This window comes from Rutidosis leptorrhynchoides, chromosome 6 (assembly GCF_046630445.1).
Source record: "Rutidosis leptorrhynchoides isolate AG116_Rl617_1_P2 chromosome 6, CSIRO_AGI_Rlap_v1, whole genome shotgun sequence".
In the NCBI taxonomy this organism is placed as follows: Eukaryota; Viridiplantae; Streptophyta; class Magnoliopsida; order Asterales; family Asteraceae; genus Rutidosis; species Rutidosis leptorrhynchoides.
In genome coordinates, this window is record NC_092338.1 from 351,491,411 (window position 1) to 351,517,883 (window position 26,473).

Here is a 26,473-nt window from a genome sequence, read left to right on the forward strand (position 1 = left end):
ATTATACGAGATCACCCACAACGTTCCCCACTACACCTCTTCAATCCACATCATTCTCATGTCACGGTTATCCAACCCATAATTAAAAATCCACACGCACAACCACTCCACGTCACAGTCACCGTAAGAAATGATCTTAACGTCTTATAATGATAGAATACATTTCATAAGTTATCATCATATCATAGTACATAATACATAATAACGTTCATAAGAAAGGATTGACTTTTATTTCTAACAATTATTGATTATTGACTTTTATTCACACTTTAAAAACCAATGACTCATTGCCTTTGATAATGTCATTCAGTCTTCCTGCTGATTTTCTTAGTCTTTCTAGGCTTTTTAATGAATCCTTGACCATACGTCGAAGATATGAGATCATAAAGCAATGGTAACTGTAGTGTCACAAATGAAGCGATTGGCAAACATGCTAATGAAGCTATCGGAATCACAATCCACGCTTTTCCATCTCCAAACATTAAATATAATGTTGCGCTAAAGGCTACCATCAATGAGGTAACTGACAAGAACAACATCGCCAAACCAAATATTAATCTCTTTGGTAACTTGTATAAAAAATCCTCATCCCGAAAGCGTGTGGTGAGGATGGATAGAGATAACAATAACGAAGTGGTGGATGTGAATAAAGCTATCGCATCTGAGATGGCAAATATGATGAAACTGGGATTTGAAGCGTAAATTGGTTTTCCATTATCGCTATTGGTTCCCCCGGGTACAGTTATGGCCGCTGCAAAAACTATTGTAATGATAAGTGCTGCTGTGATTGTGTATGAATCTGCAGTCTTTTTCATCCACTCTTCTCCTTCTTCTCTTAACTTTGTGTGTTCTCTTCTAAAAATCATTAATGGCGTCTCCTTTTTATCATTCAATGCTTCGTTGGCTAAAGGAATATATTCCTTTATTGCCTTCAATATCCAGAACACATGTTATTTGCTACTTAATTTGTAGTATTAAATAAGTTTAAGAGCTGTTAGAAAGAACATATATATTCACCTCAAACCACTGTAGCTCCTTTTGCATTTGTAGAGCTGCACCAGAAACCAGATTACGTTTTTCTATAGGGGCCAATTGAGCAGCAAAGTGTAGAAGATTATTGCCTCCTAGCCAATAATGTGCGTTACTTAACTGTTCAGCATTACTCAAACTCGGCTTGCTTACCAAACAGTTGAACACATTTTCACAACGATATATAACTGCAAATTGAGTAATATAATAATTGTTGTGTACACTCCAAATTGCTCGTGGAAAATAATCCAGGATCTCATCTACTACCTCAGGAGTATCATTTAACCCTGCATCAAGAAAGGCTCTGCGAATATGTGAAACAATGTCACGACCTTCGCTTAGTTTACCAACTTCATCCAATATAAGCTTCAGTAGCATTGAAGTTTTATGATGTTTCCTTTTGTCTTCCTGGAGCTGCTTGATGTGTGGCACTGCAGTTTTTATGAGTTTGGTGTATGAATAGATTTTTTTTACTCCAGTATTATTTATCACTTCTCTTTTTTAACAACTTCATTCGTTCACTCGTTTTACACTATGTTAGTACGGACCAGTGGCGGAACTTGAACCCGAAACTCGATGGGCCGGATTCAAAAACTTAATAACACTACAAATAAATGTTCATTTTTTTGACACTTCCATTATTTTTGACACTTAACTCATGAATAACTTTGACATGTTTTTGACACCTATAAGTATCAAAAAGTTGAAAGCGTATAAAAATACGGTGTCAAAAAATTAAAGTGTCAAAAACTTGAAGTATCAAAAAATATGGTGTCAAAAAATTTGAAGGTGTATTAACTTTTTGACACTTTTAAAGTGTCAAAAAGTTTTCTTTTGGCAATTTTAAGTGTCAAAAACTTAATAACACCTATAGGTGTCAAAAACATGTCAAATTATTTACATTTTAAGGCGTCAAAAAATAATGCAAGTGTCAAAAAATGAAAAAAAAAAATCGTAGTGTAAAATTTTCAATTCTAGCAGGGGTAAACAATAAAAAAACTTTATTTTTTAGTAAATTATTTTTTCTAGTGTAAAAAAAAAATTTCCGGGCGGATGCCCCTACCTGTCTCTACTATCTTCCGCCATTGGTACGGACTACGTAATAGAAGTACTAAAGGCATTAAGGAGGAAAAGAAAGCGAATTTTCTTACCACGTAGTAGTGCTCCTTCCCAAAGTTTTAGATAAATTCTTCGGATGACTACAAGAAATAAGATTCTATTAAAAAGAGGGAAGTATGTTCATGTAAGACTTAAAAGATATCATGACGGTTATATATGAATCGAAGAAACCTCGGGTATAATTAAGACATAAGATAGCATTTCGATGAAATATTTTTTGTATGCGTTTGACTTTAACAACAGTGTTTTGACTTTGGAATCACATAATTCCATCTTATAATTTGGTATATGGTACTTAAAGTTTACGTGGTGGTGGTACTTTGAATTGGATTATATTAACCTTTATTATTTACCTATTTATCAACACTATAAATTGAAAAAAAATATGATAAATATGTATAAAATTTGAATTATATTAACAATAGACAAATTTATTTTTATTAGTTTTTAGGCGGATAAGTACAAGTATAATCATAAAAAAAGAAAAAAAAATCATTTAAAAACACTGAACATTTATGTCATTGTTATAAAAAGAAAGAAAGAATAATACGGAGTATACTAGTGAAATGACCCGTGAAATTACGGGTTTGTTTAAACGAAACAGTTTAATGAAATGTTTTGGGTATTAAGTGAATGTAAATGCTAAAGTCATTTAGTTTAATGACCCGTGGAATCACGGATTCCGACTAAGAAACTTTTCGTTGTTTTTACAAAACATATTATTAAGACATGTATTTCGCATACGTATGTAACGTAATTAATTCCATAAAGAGAACCCATATTTGAATAATAATAATAATTATTATTATGATTATAATAAATAATAATAATAATAATAATAATAATAATAATAATAATAATTATAATAATAATAATAATAATAATATTTGGTTAAAATTTGAGTATTTATATTTTTAATAATAATTATTAGTAATAACAAATATCTCTTAAAAAAATTTAGAATACAATTACTATATATGAAGTTTGTACAATATGTTTCAAAGTCTGTACATGTTTTTATGTGGTGTTTTGTAAAAGATTGTACAATTTATTTTAAAGTTTGTACATATGATAATTGAGGTGTTTTATCATAAGGTTGTACATAATGCTTCAAATATTGTACATATGATCATGGGTGTAACACCCCGTTTCCCCCGTATGTGATTTAAGGTATGTATTTGAACTTAAGAACGTTTATACTTGGTCGTATATGTGATTAAATGATTTAAAGATTTAGTTTGAAGTACACGATATATATATATATATATATATATATATATATATATATATATATATATATATATATATATATACACACACACATGAGAATGTATACATGTATAAGTATATGCATGGGTTAGGAAGGTATTAAGTCAAGTGAGACTTTGTGGTGTAGTCTAAGTGTATACGCGAAGCGAGTATGAAGGGTATGAGTCATACTACGAGTCTTGGACTTAGTTAATCAAAAATTGGACAAAAATGCCTTGTTTACCGTGCCGCGAGGGTGTATGGTCGCGGCGCGGAGTTATACTCGAATCAGGATCAGGAAGCGTCAAAAACGGGTTCAAAATCACCTCAAACGCCGCGCCGCGAGGGTGTATGGCCGCGCCGCGACATCACTGTCGATCTGATCCTATTTTTGAATTTAAAAAGGGGTGGCTTGAGGGTATTTTTGTCTTTTCGCGTGTGGATCAGATTGTGGCTCAAAATCCCAGCCACATATATCTTTTTCTTCATTTCTTTTCTCTTTTTTTTTCTCTATTTTCCCTCAAAACATAAAACCCACTTAGATTCAAAGAGAGATTTGAAAGTAAAGATTTGTGATTCGATCTTTGGATCAAGAAGGAAATTTGTTCTCCTCGTTCTTAGCTACGATTTGATAGTGTTGGTAAGTCTTAACTCCGTATTTTGAGTTTTAGTTGATTTATGACTAGGGTTTGTTCATTTGGGACTTGTAAGACCCATTTGGGGGTTAAATGGATGAATTTGGGTTAAATTGATGTGAGGAAACCCTAATGGTTATAATCTAGGGTTTGGTCATGTAAATTGAGGTTTGTAAGTGTTAATCGTGTTTTTAGTCACTAATATACTTGTGTAATGATGAAAGATTGTTAATGAGTTTAAGTTTGACCAAAATTGTAAGTCCAAGTGTTAAAATGGGTCTAATGGGTAATGGTTGACCTAGTTGGGTAAGATGGGTATGAAATACCCATAATTTGTGTTAGTTGGTGTTAGTAGACTTTAATCACTAGCTTTTAGTGATTAATGATGAGTCTTGGCCTTTAATGGGCGGTTTTGGTGTAAATGGGTCATTAAATGCTCAAGAGTTAAGTATTGGTGGTTAGTTCCACAAGTTTGTATGTTGATTTGGGTACTTAATGTATTAGGTACTTCGCTTGAAGCTCACAGAAGTGTTTAAATCATCACCGGTGTGATAAGGTGAGTGGAATAAGTATATGTGTATGTATTATTTGTGTGGGATGGATATGTGTTGTCCTTACTACCCACGAGTTAGTGATATATGTCGTTGTACAATAACGGATTTTAAGAACGGATATGTGTTGTCCTTACTACCCACGAGTTAGTGATATATGTCGTTGTACACTAACGGTTTTTATGAACGGATATGTATTGTCCTTACCACCCACGAGTTAGTGATATATGTCGTTGTACACTAATGGTGGTTATGAACGGATATGTGTTGTCGTACCGCCCAAGGGTTAGTGATATATGTTATTGTACACTAATGGTTGTTATGAACACCGATGGGAAATTCGAGTACCATTCCTTTGTATGATTGGTTAACCATGGTTGTGTGTTGTAGTGTAGCATATTATATGTTTCGTGTTATATGCTACTGTTATGCTAACTTTTGTTGTCGGAGGTTAGTAGCGTTATACTTGAGATTGGTATGCTAATTGAATTGCTAGCTTGTATGCGGTATTGTGTAAGTGATTGCAAGTAAATAGATTATATATGTATATGTATAATTATTGCACTCACTAAGCATTAGTTTACCCCTCTCGTTGTTTACTTTTTAGATGCAGGTGCGGAGAAAGAGAAAGGGGTTGTTTGGCACTAGATTTCCCTTGTTGGATGCTTGTAGAAGCTTTTGGAAATCGACCTAGTGTTTTGGGTAGTTTAGCCCCAAACCATGCTCGGGTGTTGTTTGGTTTAAAACTATCATGTTAATGGGTCGAACTTGTATTACTTTTGATTAAGGGCCTATGTGTCATCTTTGTAAACTTTAAACTCGTTGTATGTTTAAACGGGTTGTATGAAACGATTTACATTATGTAACCATTTAATTGGGCGCTAATGGTTTATTATTTAAAAAAAATTGTCGGGTTGCAAACGGGTTGGGTTGTTTCAATGGGAGTGTTTAATATAAAGTTGTACATAATGCTTAAAATATTGTGCATATGATCATGAGGGTGTTTTATCATAAGTTGTACATAGTGCTTCATATATTATACAATTAACATGTTAATATTTTTATTAAATACAATTAATTATTTTAATGACATCATCATAGACGGTTTAGAATTTTTGTTTTTATTTTTAAATTTTATTTAAGCTTAAGTAATACTTATTTATGAAATCATCATTATAGAGATTTATGAGATACTATAGATAGTTAAATATTATTGTAGAGTGACGCCCTTACCATTTTTATGGTACTTAATACTTTCGGGTTTTTAAAAGTAAATAAAGAAGAATATGTAAAATGACTTCAAATGACAAATTAAGCTGTAAATTATTTTCACTTTTAGAGTATACTAGTGAAATGACATGTGGAACCACGGGTTTATTTAAACGAATCAGTTTAATGATATGTTTTAGGTGTTAAGTAAATGTAAATGCAAAAATCATTTAGTTTAATGACCTGTGAAACCATAGATTCCGACTAAGAAACTTGTCGTTGTTTTTACAAACATATTTATATACTTAATTTGGTCAGAATAAATGAGCTACATTTATTCTCCCACAATCTTTTTTCAATTTTCATCACAATTACTATTTTTCTTGTCATAAAAGCCTACATTACAACATTTTATTGAGACATATATTTCGTATACATATGTAACGTAATTAATCTCGTAAAAAGAACACATATTTGAATAATAATAATAATAATAATAATAATAATAATAATAATAATAATAATAATAATAATAATAATAATAATAATAATAATAATAATAATAACAATAACAATAATAATAATAAAATAAAGTTTGCTCTAAAATTGTGTATTTTTGTATTTAATACTTCATAATAATTATTACTAATAACAAATGTCTTTTTAATTTTTTTAAATTTAAAATACAATTATTATATAAAGGTTGTATAATATGTATTAAAGTTTGTACATGTGCGCATGAGGTGTTTTGTAAAAAAAGGTACAATTTGTTTTAAAGTTTGCACATATGATCATGGGGATGTTTTATCATAAGGTTGTACATAATTCTTCAAATATTGTACATATGGTCATGAAGGTGTTTTACCATAAGGTTGTACATAATGTTTCAAATATTGTGCATATGATCATTAGGGTGTTTTTATCATAAGGTTGTATATTGCTTCATATATTATACAATGAACTTGTTAATATTTTTATTAAATATAATTAATTATTTTAATGATATTATCATGAGAGGCTTAGAATTTTTTTATTTATTTTTGAATTTTTTTTAAGCTTGGATAATCCTTATTTATGACATCATCATTTTAGAGAATTATATGATAATATAGTGTATATATATATATATATATATATATATATATATATATATATATATATATATATATATATATATATATATATATATATATATATATACTATATTATCATATAATTCTCTAAAATGTATATATATTAGGTTTTGAACCCGTACGTTGCATGGATGTGTAAAAAACCGTGCAAAAAAATATAATTTGCAGTTTATATAGATATGTAAACACCCATACTAAAAAGATAGGAAAAATATGTTACCAATTGAAATCACTCATAAATCACAAGACTACGTAGAGTTGGAAACTTACGGAAAAAAATTAAAGTATACAAATCAAAATGTATGTCTGAAATTGAATATACATCTGAAAGAACTTCAAAAAATACCTAAAAATTTGAGAGATGGTGAAAGTTATTTAGGGGGTTTACTATCCGTTCCAAATTGTAGGTCAAATACGTTGATAATAATTTGTAAATAAATTGAGATACTTAAATTGATAATTCTAATTAAAATAAGATTAATTGTACTAATTACATGTTAGCATGGATGAATTAAAAGTTGTCACATCAGCAGCGGAAGTTAAAAAGTTACATTATTGTAAATTTAAATATCGAACTTTGAGCCCATGCGTTGTACGACTGTTAATGAATTAAAAAAATATACGTGTAATAGTATCGAGCGAATAGAGTATTTAAAAATTGTTGACTGAATTTCGAAAACATCATCTAACATTGACAAAAACATAAGTTCAAATTCAAGTAAACCACCAACATATTTCAAACAAAATTTGATGTAGCTAATTAGTTTTATATTAATAATAATAATATATGATTATAATTATATATATTTAAGTTAAAATTTAATTGACAAAATCCTTACCTAATTAGTCATTCAGATAAAACCAAGTAACCAACTTGTAAATTTCTTGGATACATATTCACGATGTACATGTAAGATATACTTGGATTTGATACTATATATATATATAAATATATATATATATATATATATATATATGTGTGTGTGTGTGTGTGTGTGTGTGTGTATGTGTGTGTGTGTTTTTTTTTAGAGCTCGTGCGTTGCACGGGTGTGTAAAAAGTTGTGCAAAACCGTAACAGATTATATCATTCAAGTATGTAAATAGCAAAAATAAATAAAATGTTAGAGCTCGTGCGTTGCATATGTGAGTAATATAATCGTGCAAAATTAATTGATTTTTTTTCAAACAATTAATCTTTTGAGTTTAAGAGCCCGTGGTGTTAACAAATTTTAAAAAAAAATTTGAGTTTAAGAGCTCGTGGTGTTGACAAATTTTAAAAGTAGTTTTGGGTGGTGTTAGTAACTTAACGTCTACAATTTTTTTTATTTCTCACAATTAAACACCTAAAATGCATATTAAACAATCCAAATCTAACATAAGAGATAATATTGGTTGTTATTTTATTTTAAAAGTGTAAATTAAAATACGTAGTATCTATGGTCCTTGCGGTGGCTTGTTGTCGGGGATTTCTAACACCTCGACAACAAGTGTTTGGCAAAAAATTGTTTCAACAGGTACAATCATCGAAGACAGCGGAGTCCCTTTCCAAAGCTCCTTTGTGAAATCAATTGGTGACGGCAGTTCAGTTTCATTTTGGCACGAGCAATGGATCGGGAGTGAAAAATTATGCAACCTTTATCCAAGGCTTTACAGGTTAGATGCTGATAAAGACGCGTCTGTAAAAGATCGTTTCTCCGTTGCAGCATGTGTAAAGGTGTTTAACTGGTGCTGGTCTCGTGAGTTGACAGGCCGAGCCATCGGTGAATGCAGCAGCCTATCCTCACTGATATCGGCATTCGAATTCAGTAACAGGTCTTGTGACTCATGGGAATGGCAGCTTGCAGCGAACGGTATTTTGACAGTTAAAACGCTTTCCTTTCTTATCGACGAGCAGGTTCTAGGTGCTTTTATTTCTCATCAAGAAACTTTATTGAACAATCTCGTCCCTAAAAAGATTGAGATATTCATGTGGCGCGCGAGTAAAAAAAGGTTACCCGTTAAGCTCGAGCTCGACAAGAGAGGTATTGATTTGCATGATGTTCTTTGTCTTATTTGTAACGATGATGTCGAATCCGTAGACCACACTCTTGTTTTATGTAAGCACGTTTTTGACATTTGGGTTCGGGTGTATAAATGGTTGAACTTGGGCAACTTTTCAAGTACCACCATAACCGATATCTCAAATGATAACTGCCCAATCAATAGCTCTAATTCGTGTTTTGGAAAGAAATTGTGGCAAGCGGTAAAATGGATTTGCACTTATTTGATTTGGAAGAGCCGTAACAATATGGTGTTCCGAGGTAAAAAAATGGAATGCCCCTTTGGTTCTAAACGAGATTCATGCAAAGACGTTCGAGTGGATCACTTCGAGAGCTACAAAAGGAAGAAAATTAGATTGGTTGGCATGGATTTCTATCCCAATATGTACCTTACTATGTCGTGATGTTTGTATTAGATTTGTGTATGTCGTGTTCGTAGATATAGTTTCGGGCTCTTGTATAGTTAGAAGATGTTAGCTTTACATCTCTTATAGTCATTTTGTAGCTTTGTTTATGGGAGATTCAAGCATGTAGAATCCCCATTGTTTGTAAGTTGTTTGTTTCAAATAAAATTTGCCTTTTAAAAAAATATATATATATAAATATAAATTTAGAATTAGTTTCCTTCTGCCTAGCTTTTATACCTTCACGTACACAATTCAAAATAATTAATTAAATAATTCAAACTTATTTAATTTTAATAATTAAAATAATTATTAATAAAATTTAATTTTAATTCAAAATTATTTAAATTAATTACATCACCCACCATTCTTAGATTTTTTTTCTTTTGTTTTTTTATTTTTGATTTTCTTTTAACAAATAAATTAGCTTAATAATGACATTATCATTATAGAATTTTAATACATATATATATATATATATATATATATATATATATATATATATATATATATATATATATATATATATAGTGGTAGAATCAAGAGGGAAGTAACCATTCGGGGGGAAGCAAAAACTTTTTTTTTCATTTTTTGAAAAAACTTTGTTCACGAACATTATAGATGAGATGAAAATATGATCATTTAGTAGAGACACTTTGTGATAAATATTTTTATTTTGGCAGGAAAACGCTCGAAGAAGTAATATATAACAATTATCGTATTTTTCGAGCGTATTTTTAGGTTTTAGCTATTGGGGTTTAGATATTAGGGTTTAGATATTAGGGTTTAGAAATTTAGGGTTTAGGGTTTAGATTTAGGGTTTAGATTTAGGATTTAGATTGAGTTTTTAACACGAACGGTTTAGATTTTAGGGCATAAACCCAAAACACCAAACCCTAAACCCTTAACCCTAAACCCTAAACTCAAAATCGGGCTAAATTTTACTTCACAAAACATGAAGAAAAAAAACGTTCATATTCTTCACGAACAATATTATCTTGAATGTTATTTTTGTCGATCGTTTTCCCGCCTAAATAATAACATTCATCACGAAGTGTCTCTTCTAAATGTTCATATTTTCGTGTAATCTTGATGCCGGGAAAAAAAAAATTCAAAAAAAAGAAATTTTTTTTTTTGCTTCCCCCCGCTTCCCCCCGATTGGTTACTTCCCCACTGATCCTGCCCCTATATATATATATATATATATATATATATATATATATAGTGGTAGGATCAAGAGAGAAGTAACCAATCGAGAGGAAACAAATATTTTTTTTCATTTTTTGAAAAAACTTTGTTCACGAACATTATAGATTGGATGAAAATATAAACATTTAATAAAGACACTTTGTGATAAATGTTTTTATTTTGGCGAAAAAACCCTCGAAGAAGTAATATATAAAAATTATCGTGTTTTTCGAGCGTATGTTGATGTTTTAGATATTAGGGTTTAGATATTAGGGTTTATATGGTTTAGATATTAGGGTTTAGAAATTTAGGGTATAAGGTTTAGATTTAGGGTTTAGATTTAGGATTTAGATTGAGTTTTAACACGAACGGTTTAGATTTTAGGGTTTAGGGTTTAGGGTTCAGGGTTTGGTGTTTTGGCTTTATGGAATAAACCCAAAACACCAAACCCTAAACCCTAAACCCTAAACTCTAAATCGGGCTAAATTTTACTTCACAAAACATGAAAAAAAAAACCGTTAACATTCTTCACGAACAATATTGTCTTGAATATTATTTTTTCGATCGTTTTCCCGCCAAAATAATAACATTCATCACGAAGTATCTTTTTTAAATGTTCATATTTTCATCCAATCTATAATGTTCGTTAACAAAGTTTTTTCGAAAAACGAAAAAAAAAAATTTGCTTCCCCCCGCTTCCCCCCGATTGGTTACTTCCCCATTGATCCCGCCCATATATATATATATATATATATATATATATATATATATATATATATATATATCCAGTGAGAACTCCATTGTTGTAAGAACTCTGAGAACTCCAAATACACTGAAATTCGAGCAAAAAAAGTGGCGGGCGAGCAAAAACAGCGGAATTTGAACAAAAAAACTTGGCGGGCGAACAAAAACACAGGAATTCGAACAAAAAAAACACGTGGGCGAACAAAAATACATGAGTCGAACAAAAAATTAATTGCATGTTCTACATTTCTATTTGGTTCTACAAAAATTGTAGAACAAAAATTCGTTCGAATTGGGGCAAAATTTGGCGGGCGAACAAAAAAGTACACGGGCGAACAAAAAAAAGGTATTCGAGCAAAAATTTCAGATGCATGTTCTACAATTTTGTAGAACTAACATAAATGTAGAACATCATGTTCTACATGCTGTTCTACAAAAATGTAGAACATGCATCTGAAATTTTAGTTCACCCTTCAATTTTTGTTCGCCCGCCTAATGTTTTTTGTTCGAATTTGGTTTTTTTTGTTCGTCCTTCTTTAGTTCTCAGAGTTCTCAATCCCAAAAAGTTCTCATTTGATCCTTCTACTATATATATATATATATATATATATATATATATATATATATATATATATATATATATATATATATATATTAGTCACACAAATAATCAAAAGTCAATATTACGTTGGTCAGTTTGTATATAGTGATATAGATGTGTATAACAACTGACACTGCCCAATCTCGCTGAGAGTGGAGTATAAGAGGGGCAGGATGTAAAAAATCATCTTCTAACTGGAAAAATATAAATATTGATTTTATGTATTGTTCAAATACTAATGGTTTACTAAGTTACAGTATACTTTGAGAATCACAAACCTGAGTATATGAAGTTGTTTTTGCACTTTGTGAGAGTATTTGTATGCTGGTTCTCGATATCTGACATCCTTTGTGCATTCCGTAGTTCATTGATCGTTGTAGGCACATCTTCAAAACATAATTAACTATAATTTAGATATGTGATCTTCATTATATGTAAATATAGAATTAAAAAAAAAAAAAATTTCTTAAAAATAAATATACATAGAATTAAACTCCATAACAAATTTTGGGGTTTTTTATCCAAAATATATTGAACTACGCACCCCTTTTTATCATAGTACGTGAACTTTGAAAAATGTAATAAATTTTTTATTTGTCATTGTTATAATACTTATAAAAGAATAAAAGATATATAGATATACACACATACACATAGTGAATGGTTTAATTGAGAACTTCAAAATCATGATTTTTTGTTCGAACTCAATGCAGAATTATATGTGGAATCGAAAGTTGAGTTCGAACAAAAAAGTGTTCGAACACTGAATAAGTAAATGTTCGAACACTTGTTTGTTCGAAATCAGTCCTTTTTGTTTGAACTCATATGTAGAATCACACGTATAATCGAAAGCTGAGTTCAAACAAAAAAGTTGAACTTGTACTTATGTAGTGTTCGAATACCTACTTGGTAACGGACGTATGAAAATGAAAAAACTTTAAAGAAATTTAAAACTCAACCTACTCATATAGATTTCACAAACAAAATATTTAAAGACAGTTAAAAATAAAAAACTTTTAAAATTCAAATATGACGCTTATAATTTGATGTATGAAATATTAATTTCGTGAGTTAGCTAGATATTATTGAGCATAAATTTATTAGCCAAAATTATATTTAACATGAATAATCTACACTATTAGCATATTGAGTAAAGGCAGAGACGAGAATAAACAAATTCTTGGTAACGGTTGTATCTTCTTCCACTTAAATATGCGTCATGCTTATTTGCAATAGAGGTTAATGGAGTATTAGCCTCATACTTTGATACAGCCAAGTTCGGGTAGTCCTTGACCAACTCATATGCTTCATCTGCAAACATTTGTACATATCTGTAAAATCATCTTTAATCATGGCGGGCGTGTTAACGTGTTGATAGGTAGGTGTGAGATGTTTGGCGGGCGTGCTGAGTGGCGTGTTGATGGGTAGGGGTGAGTATTTTTAATTTCTTTGTCATTTTCCTGTTAATTAGAATTCATTTTATTTTTATTTTGTTAAATTAGTTTAATTAAATTTATGTAATTAAAATACATAAATTAAAATAAATACATGGGATATGATTTTAAAGTTGATTTCATTACAAGGGTTTAAAGTTTGATGACTTAAAACATGAGGGTCAAACTGTAGTTTATGATATATATATATATATATATATATATATATATATATATATATATATATATATATATATATATATATATATATATATATATATATATATATATATAATACACTACCCAAAATTGATCGTCTTCTTCTCATATTCCCCTACGTTCATCACAAAATTAAGGATCTTAATTTATTTTCTTCAACGATCGAAAGCAGCAGTCAAGCATTTCGAAAGCAGTTGGAGGCGTGTTGCCTCTAAAATCCGGTGAGCACGATGCGTTAAAGAGTGTCTAATCGTATGGGTAATATAAGATCAAAATCCAAAGGGGTTCGATTTATTTTTTTCAAAAATAATTATATTTTAAGGATACCAGTTGTTTACTTTAAAAATAATATATCTTGAAAACATATGGGGTCCTATCACTAAATTTAATGATGTCCTGTAACATTTGAAGTAAATACTAAAAACAATTCAATATAGTGATCACACGGGACCCCTTAAGTCCAACGTAGGTGCGCCACTGGTGCAGAGGCATTTCTCAATACAAATTAAATTTAGTGATGACATATATAGTTGTATAATAATAATAATAATAATAATAATAATAATAATAATAATAATAATAATAATAATAATAATAATAATAATAATAATAATAATAATAATAATAATAATAATACATGTATGTATTAGAGATCCTCATATGTTATACTTAGAAGATATTGTTAACAACTCTTTCAGCTCGGTCCAAAGGATTTTTGTTGTGTTGTCAAGACAAGACAATACAGGAGGTGAAACAATCAGCAACGCACAAAAACATACTTTAGACAATTCCGAAGTTGAAGATCGAAGATCAGATATACTATCTAATCGAAACCAATTGCTTTTCTTAGCGGATCAGATTAAGCTCGACTGCAAAAGGGTGGAGATTGGTGGTGTTTTGATGTTTTAAGAACCCTATGATCAATACTTGAAGATTATTCATCTTCAAGTAAGTAATCACCACGTCTCAAACATGAAAATCCACATTATCATATTCATGCTTCTTGAGACCGTTTTATCTTTAATGTACAGATTGAGTGTATCACAAATGATAGTGGCTAACCCCCAAATGAGGTGATGACATCCCTATTTATAGTACTCCGGAAGTCAGTCATGCATGTTTATCGACATATACACTTATATTGAAAATCATGCGCATCTTTAGTGCACGAAGAAATGTTGTGAATATGGATATGCGCATGCGCATATACAATCAAGTCTCCCCAGTTTGATATGTTAAAATGATAATTTTAGCATGTCAAACTCTTTTAAAAGTCTTTTGTTCGCTTGTTCGTGAAAGAATGTCAATAGTTGTTTTTATTGATTCGCACAAATGCCTTATTTTCCATAATCATTACTGTTGTCAGTCATTGTGTGCTGATTGACTAAACATGCCCCATCTAACATTAGTATCTTATTTTACGCGCCTCTTTCAGTAAGGCTTTTATACTGTCGTTAGATTTTACCACGTGTACGCTGACGATTAAACCATTTTGAAAATTATAGAAACACAGTTAGTCTATGAAGTTTTACCCTTTCTAGATATCCTTTGTGCTATTTTGTTAACTTTGTCGCTAATTTTGCGTGTTCATCTTCACCATTTATCCGTTCTTCAATCATCCAACTCAAAGGTTAGAATATCAACCTTTTTTTAATCGTTGTTTCCGTTACAAGCATTCGTAATTTCATTATTATGACGTTATCAAGTAAAAATCCCCAAATCGGTACTTCATCCGAAGAAAACATGATTTTAAACGAATTAAGGGTTGAAAATGTTAAATCGTACGTTACTTATAATCACATTCATCAACTAATGGCGTTCTACCCCCTTTTCGTGATCTTTCACCAATTTCTCCTTCTGCCAATGATCGTGCTCATCATCATCCAAAGGGCAAAGTAGCAATTAATGAAAGTTCATTTTACTATGGCAAATTTAGAGTATCTGTTTCTGATTTCTTTCTTGCTGTTTTGGAATTATTTAAAGTTGGAATAGGTCAACTACATCCCCATGTTATCAACAGAATCATTCTTTTTGAATTATTTTACAAAGCTTCTAATCAAGTTCTGTTGTTGGATGTATTTCATCATTTGTTTAAACTGTCTACCGTTGATGAAAGTTGGTTTATATTCCATGCGTCCAATTCACTGGTGCAATAAAATTTGGCATTTTCGGATGGAAAAATACATTTTTCTTTGTCGATCAAGAAATTTGCCACAATATGCCCCAAGTTCTCATTTGGCAAAATAAATCATTTGCGAATATTGGTATATGCAAAAAACTGAATCCTAAATCTAAGACTTTATATACTCTTTGTAAAAATGCAAAGCTACCCATTCGTCATTATTCCAATAGCCCTTTGTTTATGGGCGGTATTTCTTCACATTGGCCATGGTATAATCATATTCCTTGTATTGAGGATGCAAATGGAAATGGTATAATATACTTTTATATTTATTATGCGAGTAATCTTTTCATTTTCGTTAATTAACCGCACCTTTATTTGCATTTGCATGATGACTCTTCAAGATTATGTCAAAACTGGCGATGTTTCAAAAAATGTGTGCAAACGTGTACCTGTTGATAGTGCTCCTACCGGTCGTGACTTTGGTTCTACTGTTGATGGTGTTGATGTGTCATTAAAACTCACAAAACGCAAGACCACTTCTGTTCCTGCGAGTCCCAACGTTAAGCGTCGTACTTCCAAAAAATAGCTTGATAAAATAATGATGCCTTTGTTGAGATGGACGAAATTGAATGTTTGCGTACTCCCAAAGGTAATTTGGATTCATTTAATTTCCTTTTTTCTTATTTTTTGTTTTCACGCTTTGCTATGCACAAATGGTTCTATGTTCTTTTAATCATAGTTAATGTGCTTTTCTAGTTCCTGTGCGCCCAGTCATTGACATAGATGAGGAGGATGTAGAGGAGGAGGCGAGTTTTCTTTAGCGTAAGCGTCGCAGAGCGTTCATGTGACTCCCACTCTTGACACGCTCAATCTTGATGAATTTCTCAAAACTCCTCCCAATCCAATCAACTCTGTGCATATTGAAAATTTTACTGTGCTTTTAATTTCCTCAAATGAATCTGCTAGAGATCAACTTTCACGTTTGCAGGGGCATTTCCCGCTGATGTTCATGAACATTTTGATCAACTTAATCCAACAGTCCTTCGAAATTTCGTTATTCAAAAAGGATTCATATTTATGGGTTCACTCATTAAACATCTTCAGCAACCAGTTGTGAATAATGAAAATGTGTGCATTACGCGTCATCAAATAGAAGTTGTGATGAAGAAGGTTGTTGAGTTGGAAAATAATGTTCAAAAATTGTCCAATGAACTTGAGGCAGAGAAAAAGAAAAATCAAGTAGCATTTCTTAAAATTCAATCTGCTGAATCTACCAACAATGAGTTGCGTCAAAAAGCATTTTCCTTTAATGAAAAAGAACAAAGTCGTTTATCCGAATGTGAGAAGTTGAAAGCCGAAAACGCTCAACTTTTAGATGAACGTGAAGCTGCTCTTATCGGAAATGAATTTGCTAAAACTAACTTTTTCAAATTGCGACAACATCTTCCTGACTTTGCTAACAAAATTCTTGATTCTCCAATCATAACAGAAAAATTTGAAGCGTTTGTTGCCGCAGATAGAGCTCGCGAGTGTTGGTTGTTTTATGAAGTTCTTTCTCAAAGGTTCAACTTGCCCATGCCTCCTCCTGATGATTTGGCAAAAGGAATAGATCCCGATTCGAACCAAGTTTTAAATGTTGCGGGTGCCGCTATTAAGAGGATTGACATTCCTGCTCTTTTATAGCTTAGCGAAAATCAAGGTGCGACCATTGAAGATATTATAAGCGCACAATTATAAAAGTGCAAGCGTGTTTAAAATATCTCTTGTTGCGGACAAGTTTCGCACATGCTTTTTTTATAATTGTATTTTCAAAACACTTTGTCGTATTTGTATTTTCTTTTACCATGCATGTAATATCCTTGGCTTGGTTGTTGCCTTTCGCAACTTTGATTTTGCTCTTCAAGTTATTATCACTTGTTTATGTATCTACATTTTTAGATTTTAGCAACTCAATGCTCTTTGATATTTTGTTCATGATAGACTTTAATTAAATTGTTTATCTTGCTCATCATTGTGCACATGACAAGCGTAAACAAAATAATCCACAGCGCTAAACTTCGAACGCGCTTGCTATGCTATATCTTGTTGCTTCTAAGTAAACTAATACTTAGGTATTCATAAGCAATTCAATGCTTATATGTTGCCTTTAGTGCAAATAATATTCATATAGCACGCTCAAGTATACAATACTTATAAAATTATCATTATTATCTTGAAAATTTCACAATTTAAATAAATCCCTGCTTGCAAAGGATTTCATAATAATATACAGAAGATATATTAAAATATTTTACCAAAAGATTGACTCTTTTGGAATAATTTCTTCTCTTCAGTCTGCAGTGCCTGTTTGGCAGGATATTGCAATTAGACGCATGCCATAAGGGAAAGGAGCTTGACCTCCTGCTTCAATTACGTCTTGCATAACATTTGCCATGATGTACCCCATGTCAAAATGGATTTCATTATTAATCTAGTACATCATTAGTGCTTCCATCTTTGTAACGTTAGAAGTGTGCGGTTGCCCTTCCATGTGGGTGCACATTGGTCTGCAGGTTACATTTTCCCTGATGACTTTGTATTGATCGCTTAATTCAAACTTCAAGTCTTTAACCATGATTCTTTTATTTCGTTTACATCGTTGCACCTTATTAGTTTCACAGATGTCTTCTATTAGATCATCTGGTTCAACAAGGTGAAGATATGTAGAAACATGTCGGAGAGATGATCCAACTGAATAATATTGGATCCCACCACTTGGTACCATTAGCATATTACTAAATTATTCCACAGTGACCCAGAAGTTTTGACCATTTAAATGAAAAGCTACTCTCCTTGTCTGATCATTTGCATTCCATAACATGTGCCCTCTTGCAAATGTAAAATTAAAGTAGAAACTTTTAACTCGATCTGGGTAGATAGGCTCTTGTTGAGTAGTCAATGTCAAAAGTTCTAAAGCATTCAACTTTCTTAGTGTGTGACCATCATTTATGTTTATTTGAACACCATCTCCAAGTAAACAAACAGTAGTGTGATTTGGAGTATTGAAATCCATTGTTGTTGATTGTTAAATAAACTTTGAATTCAATTTTTTCGTTTGCTATTATGTATTTGTGTTTCTTATTTCCCCATTATATATAGGCGATCAAAGGGTATTAATTTCAAAGATGAATTCAAATTTTGAATTTTGAATTTTGAATTTTTCCCATTCACTATTCCACACTGCCATATGTAGTAGTTATTTTTCCAGCCTTTCAGGATCATTAATCACGAAAAATTCTCTTATCTCTTAAGTGAGATTTTTTTTATTTATATTATTGTCACATTATTACAAAATGTCTTTGCGATGATTGTTCATAATCGTTTGTTCACATTCTAACTTTTACATTACATCTTGTACATCCTTCTCGGTTTCTTCATTTATCCTTAACCAATTTGTATTGCGCTTTTATACCTATGTCCCTTGGACATTCTTTGTAAGTGTACATGTTGTTATCATGTTTTTGTTGACATTTAATGATGCCATTCACTATTAATCATTCTGCACAATTGTTGTTGCTTCGTTCAGGTAATTGCAACCTCTTTGAAGGAACTCTTAAGGCATAAAATTTTTGCTTCTTCCACACTTTTATTCACGATTCTCGTGCGTGCAATAGTGGAAACGTCTTTTTTAACGTTTTTGTGCCTATTTCACAGCAAGTCTTTGAGTCAGCCATGCTTGTCATGCGCATAACCGCCAAGTCATTATGTGTTGTGAATTTGATCATTCCCTTTAGTATGGAGATCACAACACCTAGCTTCTGCATCCTGGACTTTCCAAGTATTACATTGTATTTGGACGTTAGTGCTACAACATAGAATTCTATTTCCACCTTACGGATCTTTCGCTCGTTATTATCATCTTTAAACTCAATATAAAATTTCAATTTCCCGAGCGTATTTTTAGTTTTACCCGTAAATCCATACAGATTTGTCTTTGGGCCTTTTATGCGTTGTTGTATATGCACTGGCAAAGCCCTAAAGAATTAAGCTCGAGTGCAAAGATCGAATTAAGCCATGTGTCCCACGGATGATGCCAAATGATTGAGCCTATTTCTTTCCTTAATGTATCAAATTAAGTTCGAGTGCAAAAGGGTAGAGATTGGTGGTGTTTTGATGTTTTAAGGACTCTGTGATCAATACTTGAAGATTATTCATCATCAAGTAAGTAATCACCACGTCCTAAACATGAAGATCCACATGATCATATTCATGCTCCTTGAGAGCATTTTACCTTTGATGTAAAGATGGAGCATATCACAAATGATAGAACTAAACCTTAAATGAGGTGATGACACCCTATTTATAGTACTCTGGAAGTCATTCGCACATGTTTATTGACATATGCGCTTATATTGACAATCATGCGCATCTTTAGTGCGCGCATAGATTTTACGAATATGGATATGCGCAGGCCAACTTATAGAATGAAGGGTATTCTCATATAAAATTTGAAAATATGATGGAACACACAACGTTAGGATATTTGAATACTTATCAAATGACGGTTATAAAGATCTGCATATTGTAGTTGCAGCATAAATAACCACTAGGGGTAGCTTGGAGTTGAAGCTTTGGAATTTGTAGTGAAAATTCATGTTAAATTCTCAAGTTCTAAAACTTTGGGTCTTGCCTCTAAAAAAATAGTTGCTACATAAATGGATGAAATTTGATTTATAGGACTTTCACCGAAAAGGTATCCAAATGATGAGAGAAAGGACTTGCAACAAAAAGTTATTGGATAGCTATCATCTATTGGTTAGAAAACTACAATCATGTTTTTCTCCGTGGATAATGTAGCGACAATGATGACTCAAAATTTCCCATAAATAGAACTCTTCACTTTTTCTTTTTTAGTGTCAAAAATGAAATAACTTATATAAACAAAGGAATTTCATTAAAAAGATGAAACCTTCTAGATACATGCAAACCGAATGACCGACCTAAACTATAAAAACGAAACATAAAAACAAAGCTCACAACAACAAGAAGAAAATGCTCTTGTTGTAGCAATTCCCACATTGCTCTTGTTGTTGATTCAAGAAGAAAATGTTCAAAGGCTTTGGTAGCCTGCAAGCCAAAGGCTGACAAATAAATGGAGTCAGCAAGCAATGAAAAATATGAATTAGAGGCATATGAGACTCATGAAATTGTGATGATTAAGATGAGGAGAACTTTGCTCGGGATATGGATGTGCTTGTTAGAAGCTTTAAAAAGTTCAATAGTACAAGAGAACATGTAAACCATCTTTCAATTACAACTATAGAGTCGCGCATTGATGACTAGCAAACAAAAGATGTTTTCAAAGGTTGGATGCTACACATGTGGCGTTAGGTTATTTTTATTGATTTAATTTGTAACCTTTATACCCTTGAATATACAAGGGTGTGTAAGTGGCTACAAATACACACTCTTCCCCTCATTTTAGAAAGCTAGCGATTACAAATCATCCACCCTTCATAACTACATATACACTTACACCTTAAACAAATAAACACACACGCATAACTAATTCATTTTTTCTCTCTCTATCATCTTTGTAATCATCTTTACATAAATGAATGAACGAGCTAAGATGTTGAGATACGATCTGATTATTATTTATGTATTATCATCATCATTGTATATCATCTGATTCATCATCTTAATATCATTTTCATCATTTTAAACATCATTGTACACAATCATATACACACACAAACACGAATTGATCCAATGAATATTTTCCATTTGGTATCAGAGCTCGTGAAAGTATCTTAAGAGTGAAATCGTTATTGATTGTGGGTTGATCAGTGTTCTTCATCGTTGTTGACTTTTATGTAAAAGTCAACACAAAGTCGACAGAAGAATTCCTACATGTTTATATCGAATTAAGAGTCGTTTTAGGATTATAATTGATTAGTAAAGCTACGTGAATTACTTGATCTGTTCAATTTTGATTATCGGACAATTTTTATTTCTTTGACCTTTCTGAGAAAAGTCAAAGATTTGCGAATTGAGAGATCTAGGTATTTTAGATTGAGTTTAGAGATCACGAAGGTTAGGTTTATGTTTCAGAATAGATGTAGTGTTTTAATTTGGTTTCAACTCAAATTTACATCGAGATTCAGGTTTTAAATTATACATCAGGTTCGTACCTAGTCATCACAAATTCGAGGATTCTAAGCAAGATTTTAGTGATTGAAATAGGTTAGAAATAATTTAGTATGATAATATGATCTAATAGTCATGTTCTAACTCCTATATTTCTACCTTTTCTAGAAAATCATTCATCCTATATTCATCATCTTCTTGAACATCTTCAAACAAATAGCTGAGTTTGATCTGCATTTTGTGATTGATATGAGGTGAAAACATGTTTAATTTATTGAATCGAATTTCATCCGCAAACCATGTCCAAACGAGTTCAGACACAATCTTCATTTGAGAAATTACATCCGCGATGTTCATACGTAATCTTCATCCGTAAAATTACATCCGTAAATTTCATACGGAAACCATTGTCCGTGAAATTACATCTGCGAACTCGTTCGGAAAGTCGTCCGTAAACCTATTCGTCAAGAACCATCTATGAAGTACACCTCTTTTGACTTAAAATAAGATTTTCAGGTTATTTGGAATTAATCCAGATACATCCAGAATATGACGACCGATATATCATGTAACAACTTGAGTTATAGAATCCTATCAAACTCTACTCCTAGACTTTAGCTGAAGTTATTGTATCTGATCATATACATGTATTGTATATATGTAATTAATAGTTCAATGAATACATTATCACTTTCTCATCAATATTATCTCTGTTATATATGTTATTTGGTATCAGAGCTTCACAAAGCTTAAATCTGATAATCACGATCCATGGCTCCTTCTGCTTCATCCTCAAACGGAATTGTCCAACTCAGCCCCAACGCACCTACCCTCCGTACTCATGCACTTCTACTTTTTGGTATGGCATATGCGAATTTTCTCAACCTTAATTGGCTACCATATAATTGGATATATCGAAGGCCTCATCACAGCTCCTCCAAAGGTTCAAGGGACAAAGTAAACCCCGACTACTTTGTTTGGTACTGTCAAGAACAGATCATACTCATTATTATTCTCGACATCTGTTAAACTAATATCCAAACACATGTCTCTTCTTTTAGCATAATAATGAAGCCTGAAAAAGGATTAATGTAGTATACGCCAATAAATCATGAATTAGGGCTATGTCTCTCAAGCATCGACTCATTAAATAGTGGTGAAGATAAAACTAATACCACTTATCCACAAGAGATGTGTAGCATCACTAACGATCTCGCATTGGCTGATAGTCCAATTAATTAATAATGTAGTTGATAAAATTGCTGAAATAATCTTTGTGGTTTGTACCAAAATGTTGGTTTCGTTCCTATGCTTTTTTATGGATATGGTCCTAGCAGTTTACAAATGTTGCTAATTTAGTCCTTCTGACTGACGTCCATTAAAAAAATCTGTTATATCCATTCACGTGCATAGCATGTGAGGGTATTTTCATTATTTTGGTCTCCAACACATCTATCACCTTCATCTATATCCTCTTCTCCTAAAAATGGAAGAAAAAACCCTAAATAAGGCGATCTTATGCATCAGCCATACTAAGTAAGGTGATCTTAGCCCAGTTGGTTAGACCATCTTTCTAATTTAGCATATGGTGCAGGTTCAAGACCTGCAGCTTGCAATTTTTTAATATAGTTTTCTTAATGCATATTCAGATTTTTTTTAACAAAATTTTTGCCCTTGTCGAAAAATAGTTCTGGATCTGCCACTGTCAAGAACCCTATATTTTCTTCATGCAACTAAATATAATGATGTTAACAACATCATTATCACTTGCTAGCATTATTAGAAGTTTTGAATCTTCATCTTTCTTCACATTATTAGTAAATTGGGGGTTTTATAATCCTGGACTTGAGGTTGAATTGTGCTAGAGAAATTTCGAGTTCGAATTTTATGCTTAGAATTGATTTTGAGTTGCTAGCTTGGCCTCGAGGTGAGTTCAATATATATGTATGTATACATGTATATGTATGTGACATGGTGTGGGTAAACTTAGTGTGTATTGACACACTAGGACACCATATAGATGAAATGATGGTGTGGGTAAACTTAGTGCGTGAATTCGCACTAGGGCACCAAGTTGATGAGATGATGGTGTGAAGTCACACTAAGACACTAAGTTGATGAGATGGTGGTGTGGGTAAACTTAGTGGATATGAGACGCTAAGGCCCCAAGATGAGTATCGTGTTATTTAGTTTCTACTTTGATGTTTGAATGTGAATTATATGTTGACATGATCGATTTTGATGCTTGGACACTTGATATGTGGTGGAATTTGTCGATACTTGATCTAAACGCCTAATTGCTTGAAATGTGGTGGATTGCATACTTATGTGTGTGTGTGTGTGTGTGTGTGTGTGTGTGTATATATATATATATATATATATTTATATATATATTGAATTCACGAGCATACACATACCCGTTGTTGTTTAACCATTTTTATAGGTTACGGTTCGAGTAAGGGAAAGGTTACGATAGTTGATTAGTTCACTTGTGCATGAGATGCTTTTGGGTTGCGGATATGCTTACTCATAGCAATCACTAGATGCTTTGTTAATTCCGTTTGGATGGGTAGTCATATCTCGAAAATTCATGCTCTTGATATTTGGTCTTTGAGTCTAAGTTGTGGTTTAATGGGTCAAGATTGCACATGTCTTTTGTAATGGGTCGTGAAATGGTACTAGTAACTTGGTTATTGTATCCGTTATAAAAATAATTGTGGTCTTGGTCGGTGATAAAATTTAAAGTCAAAAAGGTTTCACTTAAGTTGATTTGTATTAGTGTCGAAACGGGTCAAAATGGTTAAGTGACTGAAACTGGACAGCAGAATTCAGATGCACTGCATTTGAACCTGGATGTGCCGCATCAGTTAAAAAAGGAGAGTTTACGTTTTTCTGAAAACGGGTCGAGGTCGTTTCATGATTATGGTTTGTGATTTGGGGTTACCAAAGAAACAAAAGTGTTGATTTTCATAGATCTCGTTCATCACCTGACTGAGTTTTATAAGTTTTATTCAGTTTTGATGAAGATGGAGTTTTATAGTTTTGATGAAGATGAAGATGGAGTTTCTAAAAGTATCTGATTAAGTTCTTACATTTAGCAATGCTTGCGGGTGATGTTTAATCCACTAAGAACCCTAACCCATCACCTAAAAACGAATTTGGAACATGAAATTCGGATTACGAACTTACCAATAGATAAGAAATGAAGCCTTAGCTTGTAGGAACAAAAGCCTCTTCATTTGGGTCAAAAATACATCCATTTCCACCATTTATCCATCTCTCCCTCTCTAGAATGAGAGTACAACTCTGGAACTAGAAGTGAAGAATGAGGTTTTTGATCTGATTTTGAGGCTTAAATCACGAGTGATAGTGCTCTAAATGAACATATATTTAGTAGCAATATCCTTCCAATATGTGAAGCTTTTAGTTGCAATTGTTCTATTTTTTATGTAATATTCGTTTAAATAAATAAGTGCGAAGACAAAAGGCGAAAACAAAGATTCGAAGACAAAACCATCCAAAAAGCTCAAATGTACAAGATACAATCCAAGTGGTTCAATTTATTGATGAGAAACGTCTAAAAATGACAAAAGTACAAGTTGCGGAACACAAAGTACAAGATATTAAATTATACGAAAGGACGTTCGAAAATTCGGAACTGGGACCTGAGCCAACTATCAACGCCCGACGCAACGGACTAAAAATTATGAGTCAACTATGCACAAGAATATAATATAATATTTAAATAAGTATACAAATTATTTATATATTATATATATTTAAATAAAACGTCGACAAGCAAATGGCCAAAAATTTGTGAGCTGGATTTCGGACCTCCGCACTCGCAGAGCTCTAAAGGCTTAAACCTCCACGATCGCGGAGCACACCAGGATCAAAATTTCCTATAAATTCAACGAGCTTCTGCCGAGTTTTATACATAAAAAATAAATAATACTCCTCTGTAATAATAAATATATATATATATATATATATATATATATATATATATATATATATATATATATATATATATATATATATATATATATATATATATATATATATTATATAGTATAGTATAGTTTTATATTAGATTAGTTTTGGGTTATGCAAAGGTTATTTTACGGGTTTTAAAGTCGGAGCTCTGTCCGTGTAACACTACGCGATAAATAATCAATGTAAGTTATGTTCTCCTTTTTAAATTAATGTCTCGTAACTAAGTTATTATTATGCTTATTTGAGCCGAAGTAATCATGATGTTGGGCTAATTACTAAAATTGGGTAATTGGGCTTTGTACCATAATTGGGGTTTAGACAAAAGAACGACACTTGTGGAAATTAGACTATGGGCTATTAATGGGCTTTATATTTGTTTAACTAAATGATAGTTTGTTAATTTTAATATAAATATTTATAATAGGACGTACCTATAAATAACCATTTACACTCAATTGGACACGATGGGAGGGCTATTTATAAGTACTAATAATCGTTCATTTAACCGGACACGGGAATGGATTAATAGTTAATAGACTTATTAAAACAAGGGTGAAATTATGTACAAGGATACTTGGCATAATTGTTAACAAAGTATTAAAACCTTGGGTTACACACAGTCGATATCCTGGTGTAATTATTAAATAAAGTATTAAGACCTTGTTACAGTT

At 31.8% G+C, this 26,473-nt stretch overlaps 1 protein-coding gene across 1 annotated transcript; it reads right to left on the reverse strand.

Moving 5' to 3' along the window:
• Positions 1 to 302: 302 nt before the first annotated feature.
• Positions 303 to 2,115, reverse strand: LOC139854795 (uncharacterized). Its single transcript, XM_071844078.1, has 4 exons — positions 2,093 to 2,115; positions 1,578 to 1,633; positions 1,018 to 1,460; positions 303 to 929 (listed from the first exon to the last, which is right to left on the reverse strand). The coding sequence occupies exons 1-4, from the start codon at positions 2,113 to 2,115 to the stop codon at positions 303 to 305; spliced, it is 1,149 nt and encodes a 382-aa protein (XP_071700179.1).
• Positions 2,116 to 26,473: the final 24,358 nt, after the last annotated feature.